At 45.1% G+C, this 22,053-nt stretch overlaps 1 protein-coding gene across 2 annotated transcripts in view; it reads left to right on the forward strand.

Annotated features, from left to right (window-relative positions):
* Slc28a3 (solute carrier family 28 member 3) overlaps nt 1-22,053 on the forward strand; it is a 54,584-nt gene that overhangs the window by 17,820 nt on the left and 14,711 nt on the right. For both annotated transcript variants that reach the window (XM_034510476.2, XM_076938902.1), the window contains exons 2-11: nt 3,813-3,902; nt 7,414-7,499; nt 9,574-9,665; nt 11,414-11,603; nt 13,979-14,123; nt 16,441-16,554; nt 17,248-17,325; nt 18,058-18,138; nt 19,620-19,700; nt 21,659-21,784. In XM_034510476.2, the coding sequence (XP_034366367.1) occupies nt 3,813-3,902; nt 7,414-7,499; nt 9,574-9,665; nt 11,414-11,603; nt 13,979-14,123; nt 16,441-16,554; nt 17,248-17,325; nt 18,058-18,138; nt 19,620-19,700; nt 21,659-21,784 (1,083 nt within the window). The remainder of the gene's footprint in view (nt 1-3,812; nt 3,903-7,413; nt 7,500-9,573; nt 9,666-11,413; nt 11,604-13,978; nt 14,124-16,440; nt 16,555-17,247; nt 17,326-18,057; nt 18,139-19,619; nt 19,701-21,658; nt 21,785-22,053) is intronic.

The following is a 22,053-nucleotide window of genomic DNA, read 5'->3' on the forward strand; positions in this document are numbered from 1 at the left end:
AGCCTAGGGACAGAGATTAGGTTGTCCCAAACACTGTAACGGTTCCATGAAGTTTTTATAGTAGCAAAGCAAACCCAGTCATAATCAAACACACTTTTCAAATACATTGTTGGGGTGTTCTAGCAAGCTGATTGGCTCAGGCGGTTGGATACATTGTTGGGGTGTTCTAGCAAGGTGATTGGCTCAGGCAGGTGGATCAGCTTACGGGAGAGAACTATAGGTAGTATATGGCATGCTCTTCTTTAGGGCAGGTCAGTATGTTGGTTCTTCACCAAGGCCAGATTGCTTGTTTATAATATTTTTTAAAAGATTTATTTATTATGTATACAATGTTCTCTCTGCATGTACGACTGCAGGCCAGAAAAGGACACCAGACCTCTTTAGATGGTTGTGAGCCACCATGTGGTTGCCGGGAATTGAACTCAGGACCTCTGGAAGAGCAGCCAGTGCTCTTAACCTCTAAGCCATCTCTCTAGCCCGTTTATAATATAATTTAATTCAGTTTAATTTAAAGTGCATGAATGTTTGCCTTCTTGTATGTCTGTGCACACATACCTGCCTGGTGCTGATGAAATCCAGAAGAGAGTATCAGAACTGGAGTTATAGATGGTTGTGAGGCACCATGTGGATACTGGGAACTGATCCCAGTTCTCTGTAAGAACAGCCAGTGTTCATAACCACTGAGCCATCTCTCTGGCCCCCTGGATTCCATTCTTTTGACCAGAGATAGGAGCTTCCCCTGAGATCTCCATCTTTACACATTTTGAAGCCTGGACTCACATATTGTACGTGGGAACTGGAACCCAAAGCTGCTGGTGACGACGCAGTCTACTAAGGCCAGGCTAGCTGCCAGGCACGTTAGTATGTCAATTCCTAAGCAGGTCCTGCTCAAAGAGCTTGCTGAAATCAAAGTGGAGTTTAAGGGGTCACCTCAGCTGCTGTCCCAACAACTCGGATGGAGTGGAGCCCCCAAGTGGACACTGCACAGCAACACATTGGTGTTAGAAACTGCAGTTCATGTAAATATAACCAGGACCTATGAATCCCAGTGGGAAAAAGAGACCCTGTTAGAGAAACCATGAAATAGGATTTTAGAAAACTAAGCAGAATGTCCCAACCGTTCACTTACTGTTTAAGAATCTAAGTGATTACAATGTTAGTGAGCACAAGGCTGGAGCCTCAGCTCCTGGACGCCTAGTCTATTAGACTATAGTATGGATGGCTCCAGAGGCAAAACCAAGACTTCCCAATGCACAGCTAAGGCGAAGGGGCTCCTATGCTCACAGATTTGTCCACTTATAATTGTTCCTTAGGGGGCTAAAGAGATGGCTCAGAGGTTAAGAGCGATGGCTGCCCATGCAGAGGAGCCATTAGGTTCTGAGCACCTCCAGTTCCATGGATCTGGTGCCCTCTCCTGGCCTCTCTGGGAACTGCAGACATATACATGTAGGTAAAGCACCCACACCTAAAATAAAATACTAAACAAATAAATAGATTTTTGAGATAGGAGTTAGCTATGAAGCACTGGCTGTCCTGGAACTTACTTTGTAGACCAGGCTGGCCTTGAACTCACAGAGAACCACCTGTCTCTGCCTCCCAGCTGGGATTTTTTAAAATATAACTACTTCTTAATTTATAGGTGCATTAAGCAGGGGATGGAGGGGGAGACTTCAGCATGGGCTTGAGGAAAGCACAGCTCACTACACTCCCAGGGACCAAGCAGAGAGAATTCCCACAATACATTAACTTTCCCCAACCTCAGAGTTTTATTTTAAACTGTTAATACGATGTACATACACTCTATCAGAAATATGTTTTAACATCTTTTTAAATTTTATTTTTATGCATATGAGTGGTTTAGCCCCCCACTTCATTGCTTAGAAACATACGTGTGGTTCCCAGACTCTCCCACTCTGGTGTCCTGAGAGGTTTTACCCTGAGAACAGGCACCTATAAGGTGTTAGGTACAAAGGTGTCAGTAATCTGCTTAATAAATAGGATAAATGTTGGTTAATAAGTGGTTAGAAGCTTCTTTACAGGCCCACAGTTCCGACTTACAGAGAAAGAGAAAAGCTGGCTGTTTACCACCCACCCACCCACACCCACAATAACCCCTATTACTATTTTAAGTCCTGGAGCTGTTTTTCTTCCTGGAAATACAAAGACCAGGCAGTGAGTCCACTGGACAGAACAATCAAGAACACAGGGGAAACACATCCAGGTGTCCTCTGTGAGCATGCAAAACAGCGTGTACTCCAGCTGCAAATACAATAGCACTCTCCACATTCACTGACTTAAAACCCGGCTCATTCCTTCAGCAAAGGTTTCATGTGCTGCCAGTAGGGGGCATCAGAAGGCTACAGCTTAAAAGACAGACAGAGAGAGAGAGAGAGAGAGAGAGAGAGAGAGAGAGAGAGAGAGAGAGAGAGAGAGAGAGAGAGAGAGAGCACTGAAGCGCTGAAGCTTGCTCTACCAGTGAGAAAATCTCAGGGTTCTGCAGTGAGCCAGGAAGAGCACATTGCTATGTGAATAGATGCCTGAAGTTCAGGGTGATATGACCTGCTGAGGGTCGCACGTGTAATTAGAGATCCTGGTTTATTCACTCATCCCGGGTCCTGTTGTTTTCAACTTAGCACTAAGGAAAATGTAAGAATCCATGAACACAGGAGAGAAGTCGAGTGCCCAGGGCTACAACAGCCATGATTCCACCCTCTTTCCCTTCTCTGTATAAACATACATTTCCTCCCATACCACTACCAAGAACTCTGAGGAGCCCCATCAGAGGTACTACAGGTTACAGGGAGATGGGATACCCTCTTGCAGTCTTAATCTCCTTACAAGAATTTAAATATGGGAGTGGTGGTGCATGCCTTTAATCCAGGACTCGGGAGACAGGCTGTCAGATCTCTGTTAGTTCAAGGCCAGCCAGGGCCACACAGTGAGTCCAGGCTTCAAAATAACAGAGGAAGAGGCAGGAGCAGGAAGGGGGAAGAGGAAGAAAGAAAGGGAGAGAAAAGAAGCAAGGAAGAAAAGAAAGGAGGGAGGAGGGAGGGGGAGGGAGAAGGAGAGTCACTTAAGAACAGATCCACAAGGATGATTTTATTAGAGTTTAACATTAAAACCCCAGGAGAACAAACCGTAACTCTCAGCATCTACCCGGAAGAGAGAGAAGCAGCCATGGCAGCTTCGAGCTGAGCAGCATGTGGGCAAGGAGCCACTCTGCCAGAAGGGAACCTCTGAGAAAGAAGCTAGACATGCTAGGAAAATCATGGGCAGATGCACAAAAAAAAAAAAAAAAAAAAAAAAAAAAGGCAGAGTTTTGCTGCTTCTCAAATTTATTCAGACTTGAAACTGCGGCGCTGAAGCTCTGCATGCGCCCGCGCTGGGGCCAGGAATTCTGGGAAGTGCATTATCTCATTTAAGGGATAATTATTTCTTCTAGCGATTGAGCATGGCTTAAAGGTGGATCTGCCTTCCTGAGGGGTGACTGATCTGCCCAGCTGAAATGTCAGGACCCCAACCTGGTACAGGCTGCGAGTATTTACAGTGAGTCATCGGGGCCTAAGGTGGGAAGCCACTGTCCCTTCTCCACGTACAGCACATGGATTGTTCCCATCAGAGCAAAACAAAGCAAGATTCATCTGTTTCCTTGGGCCCCTGATTCCCTGGCAGTTCCTTGAACCGGGTGCCTCATCTGGACACGGAGTCTCGGCTTCTGTTACTCTTTTGGACTCTTCCGTGAATCTTTGCGGAAGGATACTTGTGTTGGGCTCTGACGTTGTGTTTTTCACTCTGTTTTTTTTTCCCCCTAGGATGAAGACCTTGAACAGCAGAACATTCCGGGAAACAGTACAGTCAGGAACAGAGTTGTACAGAGCGGGGAACAAGGACATGCCAAACAGGTAGGGCAGGTGTGGAGGGTGATCTAGGACCTGTTACCATGGAGAAACTGCACTGCCTGTGAATGACGTGTGGTTAGTGTGTCTTAGAGCCGGAGAGAAAGCACATGTACCCTCACGATGAGATTTCACTTTTGCAGACCAGCCTCAGACTTCCCCGAAAGGGAAATCATCTCAAGGCAAAAGGGCTAGTCTTAGGCCGGCATGGACCTTCGTCTTTGTAGCTCCAGCTTCTCAGGGGCAGAGGCGGGAGTCGGGGCTAGCCTGGCGTGGACCCTCCTGTCAAAGACAAAAAGTACCAGGATGCTAAGGCGAGAGAGGCGAGCGAGGTGCCCCTCCCTTGGTTTCATCAAGCCTGAATCCTTTAGAGGACCTTAGCTTGCACAGGTCTTGGGAGCTCTGGTGGGGGAGGAGGGGAGTTGTTTTTATTTTATTGTTGTTGGGTTTCTTTTAATTGTTTGTTTGGAAGGGACAGGGTCTCCTGTGACCCAAGTTAGCTTCAAATTCAATATGCAGCTGAGGATGACCTCAAATTCCTGATCCCCCGGCTTCAGTATCCCAAGTGGTGGGATTACAGATGTGGACCACCACATCTGGCAAGGAGCTCCATGTTGCTTCATTTATATATTAGATTTAGGCAGAATTTCTTCTGCTGCTGGAAAAAACAAAACAAGTAATTGCTCGTGTGGGCCACCCTTTGAAAAGCCATCCTAAAGAGTACCTAAAACTAGGGAAATTATTGCAGCAAAAACTGGAAGATGAAAGTTGAGGTGGAAGGAGAAAAAATCGTGTCCCTTGGAGCATGGCCCATGTTTATGCAGACACAGTCTTGTGTTATCGCTATCGGGATCACACTGGCCGACTTATTCTTTATCTCACTTAATATATCGTGCAGTGTTTGTACAATGAGTGTTCTCTGGCAACCAACCTAGTCCACATGAAAACCATGCTTACAGCAGCTTTTATTCATAATCAGAAAGCACTGGAAGCTTCCTAGATGCCCCCAGGTAAAACTGAAAAACCACAGTCAGACCAGACAGTGCGATATTTTTCATAGCTGGAAAGAAGCAAACAAGGAAGTCATAAACGTGACTAAAGGAACCCATACGTGCATATTACGGAGTGAAAGAATCCAGTTTAAGATGGGGACACCGTGCACCACGCCAGTAGCATCATCCTGAGAAAAAAAGGCAAAACCTTAGAGGGATGAAGAGAGTGGTTTCCAGGGCTTAGAGAGGAAGTAGGGTGAGCAGCAGGACTCTGTACAACCCTACAGAGGTGAAGATCCAAACATAGGTTTGAACACACTAGAAAACGAGCCTTGTATTAGGGTTCTCTACAGGGATAGAACTTATAAAGTGAGTATATGGAGGTGGAGGCGTATTAGGATGGATTACAGGCTCTGATCCAACGATGCTGTTTATTAATGAAAGTCCGAGAACCCAGTAGTCCTTTAGTCCAGGAGGCTGAATGTCTCAGCTGGCCTCCTGTATACACTGGAATCCTGAAGAAGTGGGCTCTAATGCCGGTGAAGGAATGGATTTGCCAGAGACAGGAAGAACAAGCAGGCACAGAGCAAGCTTCCTTCTTCCATGCCCTTTTCATAGCCTGCCAGCAGAAGGTGTAGCCCACATTTAAGGAGGATCTTCCCACTTCCGAAGATTCAGATTAAACGTGGGCCTTCCTACTTCAAATAATTTAATTAAGAAAAAAATCCCTCATGGTATACAGAGCCACTTGGGTTGCTAGATGTGATAAGCTGATGACCAAGAACAGTCGTCATAACCCTGGAGGTAAAGTATGGGATTTGTGTGATCGTCAGTGTAGTCGGTTCATCGGAAGTAACAAATGGACCACTCAGGTGGAGGATGTGGGAGAGGATGAGCCATGTGAGGATATTTGGGGAATTTCCATGTTTACAGCTTATTTTGCTGCAATTGCTCTCAAAGGTTTGCTTTTTAAATTGTCTTGCAATAGACTGGAGAGATGGCTCAGCAGTTAAGAGCACTGACTGCTCTTCCAGAGGTCCTGAGTTCAATTCACAGCAACGGTTCACAACCATCTGTAATGGGATCTGATGCCCTTTTCTGGGCTGCAGGTATACATGCAAGCAGAACAATGTATACATAATAAATAAATAAATCAGAAGAAGGAGGAGGAGGATAAAAAGAAAAAAGAAAAAGAAAGAAAGAGAGAAAGAAAGAAAGAAAGAGAGAGAGAGACTCATCCCATAGGTGACAGGTAGCTTGGGACATATTGAAAACAGAATATCACAATCATCTAAATTAAATATTTACAAATTGCTGGCCAAGTTATATGCCAAGTAAGATGAATGATTGCTCAGCAGTTAGGAACACTGGCTGCTCTTACTGAGGATCTTCTTGCCATTCCCAGAGCCCACACGACAGCTCACAACCATCTACAACTGGGCTCCACAGGATCTGAGACCCGCTTTGGGCCCCTGTGGGCACTGCATGCACATGGCACAAACACATGCAAGCAAAGCATTTATACACATAAAATAAAAATAAGTAAATCTATTTTTAAAAGAAGACATAAGTGGCAGACCCTCCTCTGCCCCTGACTGTGGTGTCTAGACCTTGGACTCAGCCTTCCTAATTCTTGAGGACCACTGTGGAAAACACAGGTGACCAAAGGCAGAAAGAATAGCGTCTGTCTTTGAAATGCTATGTGACATCTTTGGTATCTTTTGGGGTCAGATGTTTTAAGCGCAGATGATCAAGGGTCATTCTGTATATGGTGGAGAACATAAGCCGAGCTCCAGGAGTGTTCAGAGCCAATGCACCTGAACACTCCCCAGCTATGTACAATGCCAACTTCACCAGCTGAAGAATTGTGGGATTGAGAGAGGGGGCTAGTCTGGAAACAGGATAGGTCATGAATGTTTGGGAGAGAGCTCATACTGGTCCTGGAGAAAAATTGTCCATGAAAAGTGACTCTAACACAGGCACTTAAGTTGTCAGGGCAAGGGCAAGGCTCCCAGTTGAAAGAATGTAAGTCCCAGGGGAGTCTGTCAGCTCTTGAAGGATGAGGCAGGTGTTCATACCTGCAGGCCAAGCCTCAGTTGGGTCTCAGGCTCTGGAAATGGGCTGGTTTGGTGTAAAGGAGAATTATATAGCTCTTGCTGTGAACTTCACTTAGTCCTTTCCAAAAAGAAGCAGAGATGGTGTCTGGTGTTGATTGATGGCAGCAGAAACTGGAACAAACAAACACGTTCCCTTTCCAAAAAAAAAAAAAAAAAAAAAAAAAAACAATGCCGAAAGGTGGTGATGGGACTGCCAAAGCTTCTCTGGGAGGAAAGAGAACATAAGTGTGGCCCCAAATTTCTTGTAATTATAAAAGAAAAAACAAAACTGTCCATGCAGTAGAAAAGGGGGAGCCGTTCCTTGCATAATAATTTAAGAGAGGGAGTGTTAAATATTCCTTTCCTGAATCCAGAGTTTGTAACACCCAGGTTCTCATTATTGTCTTTGCTCCAATGTTTAATCTCCAGGATGACAGGCAGATCACAATTGAGCAGGAGCCTCCCGGAAACAAAGAAGACATGGAGGATGACAGTGAAGACGAGCATCAGAAAGGGTACAGTTCTTACGCCAGTGGCGCAGCCTCATTTACCCCGTGTGTGGTTTAACCCATGTTTGTCTTTTTGTTTTATTCTCTTCTGTTCCTAAATTTTACTATGCCTCATTAGAAACTGTCACCACCCCCCAGTGCCACCCACCCCCCAGTGCCACCCACCCCCAGTACCACCCACCCCTCAGTGCCACCCCCCCAGTGCCACCCACCCCTCAGTGCCACCCACCCCCAGTGCCACCCACCCCCCAGTGCCACCCACCCCCCAGTGCCACCCACCCCCCAGTGCCACCCACCCCCCAGCACCACTTGGAAAAAGCAATGGCCTTTTAGGGTGAAGGATGTGGTCAGTTTGAAGCGATGTTGCTCTCAGAACCTCGAATTTATTTTACATTCGCCCAGGACAGTCTTCTCATTAAAGGTATACATTACCTACTAACAGCTCCAATCCATACCTAAGGAGTCAATTTATCTTCCCCATATCTATCAATAGCAATTGATTTCTCAAAACCCACATTAAAGCTCAGAAAACTGGTCCAGGGAGACAGCTCAGACCATAAAGGCACTTGGCTATCAAGTATATGTGTCCACACATATACATACAAAATAAGGATGTGTTATAAAAATTTTATAAATTGTTGCCTTTATTATCATATGGCCTTGAATTATTCCAAGTTTTTACATTTGCTAAGACAGGAGAGCCAGCAGGTGTGTCTGGCAGAGTGTGCTAGCCAGCCCAGGCTGACTTTGAATTTGCCCTTACTATCTTCGTGCTTGCTCTCAAATGCTGGGGCTATAAGGGTGAGCCATCATACCCAGGTGAAGCAATATTACTATCTTGATTTGGGGTTAATAAAATGAAGAGCAGTCTACTTGAGAGCAAAGAGCCTGGAATTTCACTCTGATATCATATCATAATATACATGTCCATTTTCTAAATTCTTATGTAAATTTTTACTTAAATTTCTATATCTCTAAAGAACTTTTTAAAGATTTATCTTTGTTTTGGGGGGGTTGTTTGTTTGTTTGTTTTTAGTGTATGTGTGTTTTACCTGTACGTATGTCTGTGTACCATGTATATGCCTGGTGCCAGTGGAAGCCAGAAGAGACCATTGGATTCCCTGGAACTAGCACTGTAGATGATTGTGAGCCACCATGTGGGTGCCAAGAAGCACACCCAGGTCTTCAGGAATGGTGTGCACGCCTCACTGAGCATGCCCAGTCCCTGAAGAACTTTTATTCTTCGGCATCAGAATAATGTCTCTCAAAAATCAGAATTGGGGCTGAGAGGTCTTGACATGTGAATACCTCATGGACGTCTGCCAGGATCCATCCTTCATTTTACTTTATGAAGCTCTGGCTCAGGGCTGAGAAGGTCTCTGGAGCATCATGTGTCCCGAGATTTCACTAATGGTCACAACACTGAATCAATCACCAGTGGATTGAGTTTGTTCAGCCCGGACAACCAAACTAAGCAAGTCTATGCAGTGACTTTGCTTCATAGGGCCAGATTGCTGCAATGAATTACACATTTTCTCGCTGAAGAAACCAATGCACAGCAGATGAAGTTCTATTAACAGCCATGGTAAACATGGCTGCTTTCAAAACAAACCAAAACAGTGTCTCCTCAACTGAGGATAATGTGTTAGTGATTTTTCTTTTTCTGAATTAGACTCCAAGAAACTTAGTCTTTACCACACTCTGATTTTCCTAGTATCTCCTAGGATAGTGTTTCAGATTCTCAGCACATTCTTACACATCCTCTTAGTCGTGAATGATTCCCATGGTAACAATGTATTGTATATGTGATACACTCTGAGGCCTTCCACTCAGAAGCCCTACCCTTCCTGTGGTTTATTGGTTAGTCACTGTTCTCTCCCTCAGAGCTTGACACACTCATTTGGTGGCCAATCCAAGTCCTGACCAGTGTCCGGCCACAGTGAACGTTCATTTATGCTTTGGGACATAGCTCCAGAAACCTGTTTGTTCCTGCTTTATGTGGCCAGACCCAGGTTTCACACGCCTGGTACTTCATGTTGGGGTATTCACCTCTGTGACCTGTTTGCTTTTTATGTTGCAGGTTCTTGGAAAGAAAGTATGATACAATTTGTGAGTTTTATAGAAAGCACAGAGTCGTTCTCCAACGCACCATCTGGGCCATTTTACTGACCGGTAAATACCAAAGTGCAGTGGGAAGACTGTTGTCTTTCCTTGGGATCTTTCAAGAGTTACTTTCTGTGGAAAGAAAGAAATCTTCCCTTCCCCTGGGCCTCACAGACTCACACGGAGCATGGGTGAAGTCAATCAAAAAACTCTGGAAGGAAAATCTACACAAACCTGCTTCCCTGCCTTGTTTACGAGGCCAACCAATAATTTCTTTTTTAAGTTACTTACTGTCTTAGTCTGTTTCCTGTTGCTATAACTGAATACTGCAGGCACAATCACAGATGCTTATTCAGGTCCTGGAACAGGGGAAGGTCCAAGACCAAGGCGCCAGCACCGGCAAGGGCCCTTCTACTCCATCAAACACAGTGGGGGTGGAGGAGGTGTCTTTGAAGCACTAGATAGCACAGGCTAACCCATGTCTCTATTTCTCCTTTTATGAAATCCCTAGTAACATGGCGGCCCCATCCTCAGAACCTTATCCAATCGCAATTACCTCCTCAAAGCCCCACCTCTGCTCCTATCACCATACGGATAGGATGTGGGGATTAAGTTTCCAACACACAAACTCCAGAGGGATACATTCAAACCATACCATCACCCTACTTGTGGGGCTCATGGAAAGAAAACACCTTGGCTAATGCAAATCCAGACTACTTGGGCAACTGGCAGACTTCCCAATGATACAAGCAAATGTTAGTTGTGGGAGTGAATATAGGATAAGAGGACTTGTCCTCTGGCCTACAGGGGCACAAGAATGTACCCTGATTTTTCTTTTTTCTTTTCTTTTCTTTTCTTTTTTTTTTTTTTATTCCCAAAGCAAAGGGCTTCAAAGCCCATTGTTTAAACAAAAAAAAAAAAAGTATAAAATGTGAACCTTCCCACTCAAGCCCATAGACGTTTGAATGAGAAGGCTGTACCACCAAAGCCAAGAGTTGTACTGATATTCAACAGCTGGAACAGGAACAGCAAGGCTTGGCCATCTTCCCTCTAGTAGGCCACAGAGTCTCAGGTCTGGCCATATTGGACCTTCAAAGTTGCCATTGTAACAAAAATATAATCTCAGATAGTATGTAAGTAGAAAGGCCTGTCTGCAGTGCAATTCTGCTTGACTAGAGGATATAAGTTCACACAAGCAAATGTCCTGAGCTTGCCACCTCCCTAGTGACAGGCCAGACCTAACCTGCAGACTATTGTTTGCTAACTCTTTAGAATAAGAAACTTCTCTCTCTCTCTCTCTCTCTCTCTCTCTCTCTCTCTCTCTCTCTCTCTGGAGATAGGGTGACTGTATAGCTCCTGGTGTCCTGGAACTCACTATGTAGACCAGGCTGGCCTTGAACTCACAGAGATATGCCAATCTCTGTCTCCCAAGTGCTGGGATTAAATGTGTGTACTACCATACCTGGTATTCTTATCCTAGATGGTGTTCTTCAAATCCAGCCATGGGTACTAAATATCAGGATTCAAGAGCTTAGAAGGTACTTAAGTGAAAGAAAGAAGGAAAGAAAGTGGGGGGAGAGAGGGGGAATGAGGGAGAGAGAGAGAGAGAGAGAGAGAGAGAGAGAGAGAGAGAGAGACAGACATACACTTGGAGAGATAGGCAGAAGGCTAAGCTAGAGAAGTTGGCACCCACACAGAGCACCCCTGCATCCAACTAGTGCCTGACCCAGCCTCCCCTTGCCCACGTCAGATGGAGGCTGGAAGCCCAGATCCACTGGTCTGGTGATAACAAGCATCTGAATTTGCCTCCTGGACAGGTTTCCTGGCCCTGGTGATTGCAGCCTGTGCATTAAACTTCCACAGAGCTCTTCCTCTTTTTGCGATCACCTTGGTGATCATCTTCTTCGTCATCTGGGATCACTTGATGGCCAAATATGAGCAGCGAATAGATGATTTCCTGTCTCCTGGCAGAAGGCTTCTTGACAGGCATTGGTTCTGGCTGAAATGGTAAATTCCACTTTTCACCTACTGCAGGGGTGGGATGTTGGCTTTCTCCAACGCTGTTCCAAAAATGTGCTCTAAAATCCCATCCTCATTGATTGATATTAGAAATAACCTCAAAAGCAATTCGTTATAGTGTCTCCATTTTACAAATGAGAAATGAGACCAGAATAAGATAATGAATCACTTAAAAATTATTCAAGTGTCACAACTCAGGTGCTGGTAAAAGTCCAGACAATCTGCTCATCTGCATGTCTGTGTTACAAAGACACCTAGATACTTACATATAGGACAAGAACATAGGACAACACAGTGTTTTAGTCATGCAGGGATGGCTTTAGCTCTTCTTACCTTGTCAGTACATGAAGATCATTATCAATTAGTAGTGTCTGTCTTCTTACCTTGTCAGTGCAGGAAGATCATTATCAATTAGTAATGTCTGTCTTCTCACATTGTCAGTGCAGGAAGATCATTATCAATTAGTAATGTCTGTCTTCTCACCTTGTCAGTGCGTGAAGATCATTATCAATTAGTAATGTCTGTCGTCTTACCTTGTCAGTGCAGGAAGATCATTATCAATTAGTAATGTCTGTCCTGCCCCAGGTAGAGAACAGCACAATATGCCATCTGGTTTCAGTGCTGACTTATAACTGACTTATAAAGATGGGTTCATAATTACAAGACAGCAAAGGTTGCTGGCAGTGTGAGCTTGTGTTTTTCTCTAACTTCTTTCTTTTTATATAGGTATGCATAATCTCATTAAATTCATCTACAAAATGGAAATCATGAGCTATATTTGATCTTGAATATGTTTTATTTCACTTATTTATTATTAGTAGTCTGTTTATATTTTTCAAACAGGAAATAAAGACCAAGATGGAATGATAGCTCAGTTTTGTTTGGGTTTTGTGTGTGTGTGTGTGTGTGTGTGTGTGTGTGTATGTGTGTGTGAGTGTGTGTTTGTGTGTTTGTGTGCGTATTTTTGATGCACGATGAACATAAGTTTTTTTTTTTTACTAAGTTAGGCCAACTGGTATCACATTATTTGCATTTATTGGTTGACTATTGGATTCAATCATTTTCAGATTCAGTTTTCATTTCCTCTAATTCCTGCCTATTCCACTTGCCTCTGAGAACCTTGATCCTGCCAGACAGTGATAGCGTGGTCCTTTAACCCTAGCACTCAAGTGGCAGAGACAGGCAGACGTTCAAAGCCAGCCTGCTCTACAAAGTAAGTTCTAGAATAGCCAGGGATACAGAGATAAGCTCTGTCTCAAAAAAACAAAACCAACCAAAGAAACAAAAACCTAAATCTCTAAAAATCCCCTTGACGCTAAAGCACATGGTTTATCTGTGAGCGGTATATTAAAATTATGACTTTTTCCCTTCCCGCATTCAATTTTATTTAGTGGAAATATCTATCTTCTATGTTGTACAAGAATGTAAAAATCTTATGACTTCTCTGCTTACTCTCAGATAATGATCCAATGACCACAAGCCTAGTTTCAGCTTGAGATGTTCCATCCATCCCTGGCTAGAGAAAACTCAGCCAAATGTATCATGTTTTCTTGTACCTGTCCTGACTCTAGACTTGCCTCAAAGCCAGTACCAAGATGAGGGCAAGGATAGCTCTGACTTAGGGAGGGGCTTCCTGTTCTTGGAACAGGAGCTGGCTCCCTGGGGACCTGACTCCCCCTTGAGGGAACCCACATCTTACAACAGCCCATAGGGCTTTTTTGGCCTCTCACTGTGGGCTCTCCTCTCCTTAGAGATAGTCCTATTGAGTAGTACACAGGGCTGGTTCTCTCCACTGAGAAACACATGGTTTACCCTGGACACTTCACCCACCTTCAGTCCAGTTCATCAGGATAGTGCAAAGCACCACCACACAGCGCCCCCCACCCCAACACACACTGAGCCATCGAAACCGTGAATCAGCCTATCGTGTCCACTAGACTTGGAAAGATAGAACCTACAGTCTGATTTAACTCTGTTGAGGTCCCCAATTATAGGAAATATATCCTCTCGTGAAGAAAATACCATCCCCAAAAAGACAGAGAAGAAGACTGAGGTATCTCTCAAAGATCCTTTAAACAGAGGCCAGGCATCCCTGTATAGACAGACACCCACCCACTCTCCTCTCGGACACTCATGTGCATCTTGGACTTGAGAGGGTGGGAGCTGGGAGGTAAGAGGGACATATGTCACCAAGGCCACAGCTGTCTGAAGTGTTGTCACTAAGGCCACAGCTGTCTGAAGCATGGCTTCTTGGTTCTGGAGTGTGTCTTCTCGTTAGTGGTTTTCCTTTGTTACTTTAAGCCTCGTTACAATATCCAAGTTGGCACAATAAAAGACACAGCTCCCCCCTTCTGTCTTCACAGGGTGATCTGGAGCTCACTGATCCTGGTGGTTATTCTCTGGCTGGCTCTCGACACTGCCAAGCTGGGCCAACAGCACTTGGTATCCTTTGGTGGACTCGTCATGTACCTTATCCTGTTGTTTCTGTTTTCCAAACATCCGACCAGAGTAAGTACAGACTGGCCACAGGAGGAGGGGAAACCAAGACTTTAGAACAGTCCCTGTGAAGGAATCTAACTATGTAAAATGTCCACCTCGTGCGGGTCCTCAAGGTGTGAGGGTGCTTGGCGGGAGCTGTTTCATTCCTAGTGATTTCCAGTTGCACAAGTAAAACATCCCTGGTGTGCACTCGGGGTTCCATTACAAACACACAGGAAGGGTCACTCCTTTGACCCATATTCCCAGATGGTCGGTCACTAGTGTTTTATACCCAGTGCTGCTCTGTTTTAGTTTGGACATAGGAACTTATACATCCCAGGCTGGTCTCAAACTTGCTAAAGGATGACCTCGAACTTCTGACCCTCCTTCTTCCTAAGTGCTGAGATTCTAAACAAGTGCAGTTGGGGGTGGGGGGGACTGCAGACTGACACAGGGCTTTGCATATGCTAATGAAATCTTCCACCAAGCTACATTTCCAGCTTTCCTGTGTTTTATGAAATTCCCTTTTGATTCGGGCTTTTTCATCCTCAGATCTGTCCTGTTACACTCTTGCCCTTTGCATCGAGTTCTCTTTCTCTCCCCATCTCCATTTTATCAGCCTACAAACCATGATGGGTATGAATTCTGAGACTGAAGCTACTGTCTGCCACTCATGATGACAAGCTGTAGCAGTCCCTTCTGGCTAAGAGGCTGACCCACAGAAAAAGCATTCAACAAGACCAACTTGACCTAATGCAATGGAAATTATTTGCCCTGCTCGGATCAACATCTCCATTCTATCAACCCTGAGTTCTTAGCCACTCGTTTCTGCTCTGAGATTAAACGCAGATGACAGTACCTCTCTTGGGCCTGCACTCGAGGTCATGGGCTTCCTTTATTTGTAGAACAAGAGCCCTCGACTGAGCCAAATTTCATCCAATTCACTTATAAATTGTCAGATAAACAACCTTTGAGCACAGAAAAATCAATTTCTACCTTCCCACGTTCTGGGTGGAGAAGTAACCGTACACATAACATTTGCAATATGACCAAGTGCTTTGAAGGCGACTCTCTGAGTCCAGGTCACTCATCAGGACTTTTGGGTTATATTACCTTCTCAGCTTTTCCACCAGGGTTTATAAAGAGTGAGCGTACCCCTGAATTTTTTAACAGTATGGGTCTATCTAAACGTTCTCTGAGGTCTCTCCTTGTGGTCAGTGTGTGTGGGTGGTGAATGCAGAGATTTGCTACTGCCCGAGGTGCTGAGGAAGAGCGATGGCTAAGCACCCAGCCCTAAGTCAGGCATTTACAGCATCTCCTTTAAGGCTCAGAGAGCACCGTGGAAGAGCAGAAGAAAAGCATAGAATACAACCCTGTGTGGAGTTTACTTGTATAGGGCCTGTCTAGTTTCACTTCCTGATGCTTTGATAAAATACCCTGATAAAACCAGCTTAAGGAAGAAAAGGCTCATTTGTCCGTGATTCCAAGGTGTAGTCCATCACCATGGGTAAATTAAAGTGGTTAGAGCATGAATCATGGAGGCATGTTATTCCCAGTCCAGAGCAGAGTGTGATGATTGGTGCACTAGCACTTGAACTCAGTTCCCTTCTCCACTCTTATACTGCCCCGTGTAGGGAATGGTGCCGCCCACAGTCCACAATCATCCCACTTCATGTAATAAAGATAATCTTTAACAAATGCAACAACAGGTCTAGACCTGGTCTAGATAACCCTTCATTGAGACCCAGATAGTTAGAGATATGTCAAGTTCCTGACTAAAATCAACAATCACGGGGTCCTATCTCTTACTATTGGATTATGACCAACTACTGATAAATTCTGGGCAGGGCAGAGTCCTTGTCTTCTGCTGTGCACCCATTGCCAAAACCACCAGACTCCAATGGATAGCTCCAAAGCCCCAGGTACACAGAGGACCCTGTTTATGGAACAAAACAAGCAGAAATCTGAGAAAGAGATTTGTAAGAATAAGGAGGGTAGGCAGGGCTGGGAGGGAGATAAGCAAGGATAGGGAGGGAGAGTAATCAGCGTGATTACACACACACACACACACACACACACACACACACGTATGAAATTGTCAAAGAACAAATTATGCTTCGGCTTCCCCAGGGACATGTGAGAATGCTCCCAAGGGAGCAATGTCCCCTTGGCAGTCTATGGTCACCATTAACTTCCTAACAAGGTAACTACAATCCGTAGGGGTCTGTTGCAATTTCTGAAAGCTTAGCCCCCGAGCACCCAATGTTACTGTATGTTTTGCTCATTTAAGCAGCATTACAGTGTTCAGGTTAGCATGATATTTTACGGTCTCCATCTTTCTCCACAGGTTTACTGGAGGCCTGTCTTTTGGGGAATTGGACTACAGTTTCTTCTTGGCCTCTTAATTCTAAGGACTAGGCCTGGATTTGTTGCTTTTGATTGGATGGGGAGACAAGTTCAGGTAAGCAGGTCAGATGAGAACTGGTGAGCTGACAGGAAGGTCAGGAGTTCAAAATCAGCCTTGGCTACCACCTGAGGCTCATGAGACCTTGACTCAAAACAAAACAAAAAATTCTTTGCTTTTCTTGTACTTTTAATATTTGGATGTAGCTCTCAGGGTATTTTAAATGTGGATAGTTTATCTGTAATACTGTACCTTAATTTTAATTCCATGGCACAAATTAGGCTTGCTGCGTCTGTCAAATACGTTCATCTATGTAGCCAATTAAGCCTGCTACTACCCGCTAGCTGTGTCATTCACTGGACCCCATCTTTATCCTCCATCCCATCATCCTGCCCAAGTGGTACCACACTTCTGAGATGGCTCCCTCAAACAGAGAAAGAGCCTCTCTCTGCATCTAGTGGTAACTAAGGGCATCCTCATATGGCACCTATGGCTTATTGGAGCCAACAACCACAGTACAGGTCAGACCGAATGTCAGAAATGGCAGGAAGTCCACCTGTAGGGATGACTTAAACAGAGATCCATGGCGTTCGTAACTTCCCAAGGCTGCCTAATGACTTTGCTAGCACCTCCCCATCTTCTTTTTGGGGCCTCGGGTCCTTCCTGTGGCTCATGGTGTGTAACGGTGTAACGAGCTCTCTCTCTCTCTCTCTCTCTCTCTCTCTCTCTCTCTCTCTCTCTCAAACTCAGACTTTTCTGGGGTACACTGATGCTGGAGCTATGTTTGTCTTCGGGGCAAAGTATACAGACCATTTCTTTGCATTTAAGGTAAGTCCAGACTCCTTTTCTATGTCCGCCTGTTAAAATGAAAAGAACCCTAACACTGAGACATTTTCTAGATTAGATCTTGCACAAATTGTCCTGGCATCTTGCCTCTGACCAGTCAGCTAGGGAAGAGTGGGGAAGGGTGAGGTAGGGCAGGGGCAGGCTCTGGCGACCCTGAGGGACCCATAATGTCTGTTATGGATAGCTCATTTCAATGACTACATTTAATCTTTTTTCTTGATTGATCTTATTTAGTGGGTATGAGTTTGTATATATGTATATACATCACACACGTGCAACAGCCACAGAGGCCAAAAGAGAGCTTTAGACCTCATCAGACTGGAGGTACAGGCAATTGTGAGCTGACATGTCGGTGCTGGGGACTGACCCAGGTCCTCTGCAGGAGCAACCAGTGTTCTTAACCTCTGAGCCATCTCTCCAGCCCATGACTTCCTCTAACCTTGACTATGTCCGAAGACACCACCACCATTGTGTTTGAGAGATACTTAAATATCCACCATGTGAACTTCTGGAGACACACTCAAACCAACGCAATAGAGTTGGAGGCTTTCAAGGGGGCAGGGGCTAGATGGATGGTTCAGTCTTCCATTCAGAGGGACTTCACTTCTGTGATGCTGTCCTAGGAACAGAAAGGAGGCGGGAGGAGGGGAGCTTACAGGAAGCTCACAGTACTGATTGCACTGACCAGTGGCCATGCTTGTGCCCCGCCCACAGATCCTGCCCATTGTGGTTTTCTTCAGCACTGTGATGTCCATGCTTTACTATCTGGGACTGATGCAGTGGATCATCAGAAAGGTACTGGGATACGAGGCGCTCTGTGGACCATGCAGAGTTACTTCAGGCTCAAAGTCCTAACACCTTTGATTCATTCACACCATACCCGTCTCTCTACAAAGATTCTCCTCTACCCCCATCTAAGTCCTTGGATCCCAACCCGTGATCCTGCAAGTGTCCATAGCAAGAAGTTTACCTCAGGAACCTCCAAAGGGACTTTGATTTGCAACCCAATGGATATCTCTGTGAAACCACAGAAGTTACTTCCGCAGTGAGGGGACAGAGGTCAGAAGCCTGCCCAGTGAAGCGGCAGTGCTCTGTGGCCGCTGCTTCCCGTGGGGTACCCAAGGTTCTCCAGGCCTCACAGGTAGTATGGAAACAGAAACAAGAAGTTGCTTCTGCTCTGGAGAGAGTTATATAGGCCTAAGATATTTTCAAAAGCAAGTTAGGCATATTCTTGCTTCCCCAACCATTCAGTTCTCACCTTCATTGTAGCACAAGTTGGCTAGAGAGAGGGCTCAGCTGCTAAGAACACTTTCTGTTCTACCTGAGTTCAGAACTCACAACCCGTGGCTCGAAATCAGCTCCGCTGACGTCCTCTTCTGGCTTTGTAGGCACCTCCATACAGGTGGCCTACAGCCACACAAAAGCATCCACATACACGTGACCTACAGCCACACAAAAGCATCCACATACACGTGGTCTACAGCCACACAAAAGCATCCACATATACGTGGCCTACAGCCACACAAAAGCATCCACATACATTAATAGAAGTAAGGCAGGAGCGTCAGGCAAAACACAAGCTTAGAAAGCAAAACCAGGCCCCAGATCCTTTTCAAGGGTGCCTTCCTACAACTTCTGACTGCCCTTCAGACTCCACCCTTTAAAGGCTACCACCTCCTAATAACACTGAGGCTGAGGAGCAGACCTTTAATATGTAGACATTTGGGAACCTCCCTAGGTCTCAGCTAGTCCCACAAAGCCATCACAAAAGGGACCCCCCCCAAACCATGCTCATTTGAGTTAAGTAGGAAAAACACCATGTCCATCTTAGTATTCCTGAGTGGGCAGGCTTTTAACAAAGTAACCACTCTGTGCCTTTGTCGCCTCTTCTACAATACAGGGAGTGATAGCATTTGCCCCAAAGAGCCAAAAATAGATGGATTATTCAGGTCTGTTGCTCATAGTCGCTCTTGGACCACAGAAAAGCTTTCTGTCAGAGGTAGTAATGATTTATTCATCACTTTTATTTCATCTATAGAAACTCATTTCTCTTTTGCTCAAATGTAGATACAATGATGCAGCCTTAGACTCAAGTAGGAAGACTTGACCAATCAGCTCTGTGGGTTGGATGAATTTCCTGTATGTTTGTCCCTGTCACCATCCTGACAACAGCCATGCAAGACTCGTGTCCTAACACAGACTAGATTTTCAGCTGACCTTTAAGTCTTCGCTGTGTAAATGGTTCTTTGCTGACTTTGTCCTTTTCTTCCTTGTAGGTCGGGTGGCTAATGCTTGTCACTATGGGGTCATCTCCCATTGAGTCTGTAGTTGCTGCTGGCAACATATTTATTGGGCAAGTAAGTTGTAATAACAGAAAGCAAGCAAAGCAAAACGCTTGCAGATGGGGATGCTGTCTTTCCAAAACAGGTGACGAGGACTTTGTGGATGCATTATTTCTTTAGGGTAGAGTAAAGAGTATAAAATAAGAATTCCCTAGTACTATGTGTTCATGTGCATGCATACATGTGAGGTTATGTGTGCACATGTGTGCACATATGTGCATGTGTGCACATGTGTTCATATGTGTATGTGTGTGCATACATGTGAACATGCATGTATGCCTATGCATGCCTGTGTGCACATATATGTGCATGCATGTGTGTGCATGCATGAATGTGTGTGTACGTGTGCCTGCATACATGTGAGCATGTGTGTGCGTGTGTGTCCAGAAAAAGGGGACAAGGTGGGGGAGGGAGGTTATGTTAGTATGAATCTGAGTTATTGAAAACTCAGAGAAAGAACATCATTATTTTGTCAAGTCACAGGGCATCTCATAAATACATTCTCCAGAAACCTTCTCTCCGTTATTGGGGCCTTTGGTCAGCTCTGCAGCAGCTAGCAGTATTCCACTCAAATGACTTCACTGTCTTCAAGCTGTAGATAGGGTACCTCACATGCGTCACGGCAATGCCTGTGACAGTGAGAGAGACAAAGAAAAGCCACCCACTAAGAATCCTACAGGCACAGACACATGCCTTATTCAGCCTTGTCTAGCTGCCTGCCTCTCCTGAGCCTGCAGAAATGTTTTCAGATGCTTTTCTTCTCGAGACAGATAAGCTTTAGGTTACTGAGTTGCTTCCCTAACCCACTGGGTGGATACATACTTTTTTGCTTGGGGTCCATGCAAGCAAAGAAATGTGACTCCTCAAAACTGGAACAACCCTAAGGAACGCATGGGTCAGAAATGCAATGAGCCATACAACTTGAGGGACACGTAGCTTCAGGGAAGATGGAATCGCCCAATGAGGCCACGGGGCAGTGCTGCCAGCAATAATGCCCAAAGAAAGTGGACTCAAAGCCAAACTCACACCATAGACTAACACATGACCCCAAATCCCAGGCTTACAACTGCTGGAGGCAGGCTGAGCCTTCTTGGTAAGGCTGGCTCTGTAGCCTGAAGCAGTCTTTGGTGTGTACAGTGGTAATGCTCCCTTCCCTAGGAGTTGAAATTATAATAATTATAGTCATAAAATCTCTCAGGACTAATTAAGGCACCATCTCTAGATGATTGCTGGTACCTGCAGAGTAAAAGGCCTCACACACTGGGCTCCCATTCAGTCTATAAATTGAGGCTCAACACATTCAATCTCACAGAACAATTAGAAATAATGAGCAGAAAACTGTAAGATTACACGCATGTGTCTGTGGCACTCAATTTGATAGTTAATATACCCAAAGTGTTCTTATTATTGGTGGAGAGCCCCACATTTCATGCTGTCTGCCCTCCCTAATGAGACTCAAGCCTGTTCCATTACACCCTGGCCACTACGAAAGAGCCTATGGGTGCCTCTCCCATTCTTTGTCTATAGTGGGCTCTATTTCCACCAAACATGTGTGAGTCTGTCAAGGTCAGCTTGGAAGATGCAAAGTCACAGCAATTTGGAAATCACATCTATAAGGCCAGACAGCCGGGTGGAATTACTCAGCTAACCCTCAGGAGAGCATTCCAAGTTCTCATAGCATCCAGCCTAGAGCTGGGTTGGGGACTGTTTGAACAGCATCACACATTACAAATTTACCCAGGACTACAAATGCACACTGATCAAGAGTTCACTTTGGTGTCTCAATGCAGAGACCCCAAGGAGTCAGTACCAGAACTAACTGGAAAGCTGTCAAAGCACAGATGGGGGGGGGGGCACCTTTAGAGCTTATGATTCCAGTTGGAGACTTTGCATTTCCAGAGGTCCGGTGTCTGCAGTACATGGTCTGAGAGTCACTCTAACTTTAAAGGGTAATGCTTGATGTTTGTCTCCAGACAGAGTCTCCACTACTGGTGCAACCATATTTACCACACGTCACCAAGTCGGAACTCCACACCATCATGACAGCTGGTTTTGCCACCATTGCTGGAAGTGTGTTGGGTGCATACATCTCTTTTGGGGTAAGAAGATTTGGAACATAAGTCAAAGTCAATTCAATCTCCCGCTTCCTATTTATTTCTGATTTCGTCTTGACTGGAAGTGACACGGAGAACATGCTACCCTTCTGAGCATGACAAAAGTGGCCCACTGTGGCTTTGGCATTTGAACGTAGCGACCCCAGGGAATTTGAGAGCTCTGAGTCCATATTCCGGCCACCTTTGTATAATTATATCTAACCACAGCACAGTCAAGTTCCATGACAAGGTTATTTTGCCTAAAAACTTCAATC

Source organism: Arvicanthis niloticus, chromosome 8 (assembly GCF_011762505.2).
Source record: "Arvicanthis niloticus isolate mArvNil1 chromosome 8, mArvNil1.pat.X, whole genome shotgun sequence".
Classification (NCBI taxonomy): domain Eukaryota; kingdom Metazoa; phylum Chordata; class Mammalia; order Rodentia; family Muridae; genus Arvicanthis; species Arvicanthis niloticus.